This window comes from Chlamydotis macqueenii, chromosome 1, assembly GCF_036417535.1.
Source record: "Chlamydotis macqueenii isolate bChlMac1 chromosome 1, bChlMac1.mat, whole genome shotgun sequence".
NCBI classification, from domain to species: Eukaryota; Metazoa; Chordata; class Aves; order Otidiformes; family Otididae; genus Chlamydotis; species Chlamydotis macqueenii.
In genome coordinates this window covers 116,536,239-116,541,076 of record NC_141556.1, presented here as the reverse complement: position 1 = coordinate 116,541,076, position 4,838 = coordinate 116,536,239, and the positions used below count along the sequence as shown (strand labels likewise).

The following is a 4,838-nucleotide window of genomic DNA, read 5'->3' as shown; positions in this document are numbered from 1 at the left end:
GCAGCAGCCCGCTGGCGGGGCCTGGCCTCGCCCCTCGGGTTTACCCAGCGGCTGGGCCTCGGCTTTCGCCTCAACTTGCCAGCAGAGCCGGGCGAAGCTGCTGGGAAGGCGCCGGGGCGAGGGTCCCGCCCGCGCTCAGGAACTACAGCCCCCAGGAGGCAGCGCGGCGGGAAGGAGGTGCCCTGCGGAACTACCTTACCCAATGTGCCCCGCGGCAGGAAAGGACGGCGGGTAGCGCGGGACTGGAGGGGGCGGTGGCCGGCGCCGCGCCTGCGCGCTGCCTCACCCTGAGGGCCGGGCTCAGCTGTGACCTCGACCGGCAGCCGGGGAAAGATGGCGGCGGTGGCAGGGTTCTCCCTGAAGGTGAAGTTGGGGGAGAGGCGGCGGCCCTCGCAGGGTGTTGGGGGTGGGGAGAGAGCGGGAAACAGCGTGTCGCGCGTGTGCCTTCTCCCGCCTCCCACGGGGGTCTCGAACCTTCCTCCCTCGCCCCCCCGCCGGCGTGCGCCCCCCGCCCCTGAGGCGCGCGCCGACGCCGGCCGTTATTCCCCCCGCAGGTGCGGCAGCTGAGCACGTCGGCGGCGAGACCGGTCTCCAAGCTGGTCAAGGTGAGGGGGGGGGGGGGGAGGGGGTGGGCAGCCGTCGGCTCCTGGGCTCCCCCGGGGCCACTCTCAGCGCCCGCCCTGTCTCTCGCCCCCAGCCCCCCATCCAGGTGTACGGGCTGGAAGGGCGCTATGCCACCGCGCTGTACTCCGCCGCCACCAAGCAGAAGAAGCTGGAGCAGATAGAGAAGGAGCTGAGCCGAGTCGGGGTAAGGCGTTCTCCAGACCGCATTTGCTTAAGCTCGCGAGGGACTTTTGGGGGCGGTGGGGCTCGCCTACTGCTTCTTGTTAAGGAGGGAGGTGGAGCTCTTGGACTCTGCGAGGCCCCCGCTTACAGCTGGCCCGGTACGGTACGCCTGCCGCTTGCACCGCGCCCCCAGTGTTAAGCTGCTTGGAGGTGATGCGGGAGGCAGCAGGAGCATCAACCCTCAAAGAAACATACTGTAAATGAGCTGTATCTGGAGCTACCGTTTCACTTCCCATCTCCTTCTGACCCCTTCATTCTTGCTTCCTGAATGATCACGTTGCCTGCTTCGGGTAGTCCAGTTAGGCCTTGTGATGCCTGGAAAACTCTTGACCTCTGTTGTTTGTATATCCTCTTAGACTATCTTGAAGGACCCCAAGCTATCCAGTATTGTTATGAACCCTCACACCAAGAGCACAGTTAAACAAAAAGCTGTGAATGATGCCTTAGCAAAAGAGAAGATGTCCCCTGTTACTGTCAACCTGATGAGTGAGTAACCATTTAACCTCAGAAAAATCATCTGAGGCTACTTGTTTTTATTGTTACCTAACCAAATCTGCTTCAGGTGGGTGCTTTAAACCATTTCAATGCATCTGCCTCTTCCAGATTTGCTTGCTGAAAATGGTCGCTTGCGTCACACTCCAGACATTGTTTCTGCATTTGGGAAGATCATGAGTGCGTACCGAGGAGAAGTGCTGTGCACAGTCACCACTGCACAGGTGAGTTAGGAACCTGTAGATTGAGCTTAGCAGGTAGCGGTATAAAAGGCAAACTAGTTTAGCTTAACTTTGCTCTCTATGCTTTAAGTATCACTGTTTGAGTAGTGAGGAAATCTCTCACATCTAGTAAGATCAAAGTCTTTCTGCAAGTAGTTTTTTTGATACCAAACAATGATTGGTCAAAAATTAAACCTGTTCCTCCTGTTTCAGCTTAACCGGTAACATCTTTCCTTCCTATATGTGAACCCAGTGCCTTATAAAAGTCAGCCTGGTCTGCAGATACCACTGCCCCTCTTACTACTTCTGACATCAGGATCCTGCAGGTCAAGTCAGAACTAACAGATTAGCGAGAGCAAGACAGGTACCTCATGGGACTGAGAATGCCTGTGGTGCTAGGTGCTGTGGTTCATGGGGAGCACCTACCTAATTCACGGTAGTCAGGACAAGTGGCTAACTCTGAAACTTGTAGGAAGACTTTTTCAAAAGTAGCAGACAGGCAACTCTGGCTTGTGTGCAGGAAGATGGTGTCTCGATGAGCTTAATGTCAGGCTAGAGGCACGGTGGTTCTGGCACTTCAGTAAATTCTTCGTTAATGGATTTGTGCCCAGGTCCTTCCATGGTGGTGGAGAGAGGTGTGCTTAGCCAGGAGCATTCTGCAAGCCTGCAGCAGGGCTGGGAGCTCACTGCCAGTGTCCTAGGTCACTGCCCAGTGCTTTACGTGCAATTGTGTTACTTTTCAGACCGATGATCTCAACTGTTAGAAGCAGCAAAATTAACTTTTCCTTGTACAGCCTGAACACTGCTGTGAGGCAGATCACAAGGCTTTCCATCAAGTGCTTGCCTTGGCAAGTATGGATTCCTGACACGTGCCATCTGAAGATGTCAGCTTCAAACTTTTGCTGAGAATAAGTGCACAAATAGCACAATGTTTCATGAAACTAGGAGGGCACAAAGCAAGTGCTGCTTCGGTGCTGTCCTTTGGTTATTCCTGTTAAGAAGGCTGCTTAATCTGCCTTCCTGGTGGAAGTGTCTGTCTTCAGAAGAGTCTGAATAGAAAATTTGGGTTCTCCTTATATCATTTGAATATTTTCAAGTCCTTCATTTTCCTTGTCTTCTGTTCATATTTTTCAGCCCTTGGATGATGCTAGCCTTACTGAGCTAAAAAGCACTCTGAGTGGATTCTTGGCTAAGGGAGAGGTCTTGAAGCTGGAGACCAAGGTCTGGAGTTTTGATTTGTAAATCAATTTTGTCAAGTTCATGTTAAGTTCTATCTCTCTGATCTTTGAAAAAAAATAACTTTACTGAATCCAGTTGCTGTATTACGTAGTTCTCTGCTTTCTTGTAGACGTGATGATGCTTTAATTACTAAAATCTTGAATTTGTAATACAGCGACTCCAAAGTTATCTTAAAAAAAGGCTCTTCTGTAAAGCTTTTTTTTCTTTTTTACTGGTGTTAAAATTGTATACTAGGCTAACAAATTTTTGCTAATAGAGTTTCTGTTTAATCTTTCTTCTTTAGACTGATCCATCAATCCTTGGTGGCATGATTGTCAATATTGGGGAGAAGTACGTGGACATGTCAACAAGGTCAAAGATCCAGAAACTCACCAAAATCATGAGAGAGGCTGTCTAGCAAGCTGTGCTTGTCATTCACAGTGAAACCTGTCAGATGGAAACAATAAAATTACTTCTTGAACAGACTGTGTAAAGTATTTTGATTCAGAAACATAGGGAGAAAGGCGATGAAGCTGCAGTGAGTTTCACTTAGTTCTCACTGACTGTGTCATGACACAGCTTGAAACTCAGCTCGCTCTGAGTGCAGGTGAACGTTGCTCTGAAGGAAGTGGAGAATAATGCTCTAGGAGCTGATAGATGAGGTCACTGCTGCTGAAGTTCTGTCAGTCTCCAGAGGAGACTCGCTCAGGGTATTGTCCAGGCAGCGCCGCAACAGTCCTGCTGCCGTGTGTGCCATTCCTGTGTGTGGAAGGCGTGAACGCTGGAACTGCGACTGGTAGATGCTTTCAGAAACACAGCAGTGGCTGTTGAAACAGTCGTGTCGTCAGGGCAGTCTCAACAGCAAATGTTATCTCAGGCCCACTTTACTTCGATGTCTCTATAATTGAAGAGTTTTGTATATGCCTTAAATTAAAATTCCCCTCTAAAAGCTTACCAGTGAGAGGCTAAGGTGTCTGTAACTTAAAACTGTGTACAAAAGTGTCTGGAACAGGACAGGGGGTCGCAGCCAGTGAGCGCTACGGCAGTGTTGTCGTAGCCAGCTGTATATGCCTCCTGGTTGACATTTGGATGTGGATTTATGACTGTCCAGTTTCTGTGCTGAAGTGCTGTGCCTCTGTTTTCTGTTCAGATAATCTTCAACAGGCTTGTGAAGGAGCATAAAATGCCAGTTTCTCACTGTTGGTTCTTGACCAAGAACTAACATTTGACTCAATTTTGGATGGATACCATTCTTGCAGGGGTGGGGTGTTGAACTATCAGTGCTAGCTCGTTCCAGTTGGATTATTATTGAAACTTGTTAACTAGGAACCTTTTTTTTTTAAGGAACATTTTTAGTAACTAGAAGTAGTTCCTGCAGGGGAGAGACTGTGTAGCCCTAGGCTTCCTCTGGTACTTCACGCTGGAAGTAATTCCCCACCAGGGCTTCTGGCCGTATGTCCTGCCTGGGGGGGATGTGGGGGAAGTGAAGGCTGTGCTCAGCTTCTTGGGTAAGGGAGGTGGCCCAGGAACCCCAGAGGCAGAATAAAGTTCTCCTTCTGGAGGCCATGGGAGTGGCAGGGTGGGCTTGTGCAGGAGAAGAGGAGGGAGCGCTGGAGCTTGTGGGGCCAGTGATGAGGCTGAGTGGTGCTTGGGACCCCTGGGGGGCTCGGAGGCAGGGCAGAGGGGCTGCAGCAGGCTTGCCCCAAAGGGGCCTCCTGCGCCCCACTTGCCATTCCTGGACCTGAACCTGCAGTGATGGAGGTTTTGAGAGCTCAGTGCAGTGCAGCAGAGACTGGGCCTCTGCTCAGCTGGATTAATGGGGCCTGGACAAAGCAGCCCAAACAGCTGGCAAGCTTCCTGATGTGTCCCGTTGCACCTACAGCTGCAGCAGCTGTGATTTACAAGCCATCGTGCCACAGTTCTTTGGCTTGCAGTGCTGTCCTGATGTGCTGACCCAGCCCCAAAACAGCTGTGAAAAACAGATCCTTTGAGGTGCAGGCATTAGCGGGTGCTGAGCTAGACAGAGGGACTCACTGCTTAATAGGATACCACGGGTATTGC

General features: G+C 51.2%; 1 protein-coding gene across 1 annotated transcript; it reads left to right on the top strand.

Moving 5' to 3' along the window:
* The first annotated feature begins 242 nt into the window (after window positions 1-242).
* Window positions 243-3,258, top strand: ATP5PO (ATP synthase peripheral stalk subunit OSCP). The gene is made up of 7 exons (XM_086764983.1): window positions 243-363; window positions 555-605; window positions 698-808; window positions 1,203-1,332; window positions 1,450-1,562; window positions 2,694-2,780; window positions 3,082-3,258. Exons 1-7 carry the CDS (start codon window positions 334-336, stop codon window positions 3,193-3,195), a joined length of 636 nt encoding a protein of 211 aa, XP_086621109.1. The 5' UTR covers window positions 243-333; the 3' UTR covers window positions 3,196-3,258.
* Window positions 3,259-4,838: the final 1,580 nt, after the last annotated feature.

Bases quoted from the DNA above. Each gene is read 5' to 3' on its own strand.
- ATP5PO (XM_086764983.1), top strand. From the start codon at position 334: ATGGCGGCGGTGGCAGGGTTCTCCCTGAAG. The intron at 364-554 runs GTGAAGTTGGGG...TTCCCCCCGCAG, and splicing joins TGGCAGGGTTCTCCCTGAAG to GTGCGGCAGCTGAGCACGTC. The intron at 1,333-1,449 runs GTGAGTAACCAT...TGCCTCTTCCAG, and splicing joins TGTTACTGTCAACCTGATGA to ATTTGCTTGCTGAAAATGGT.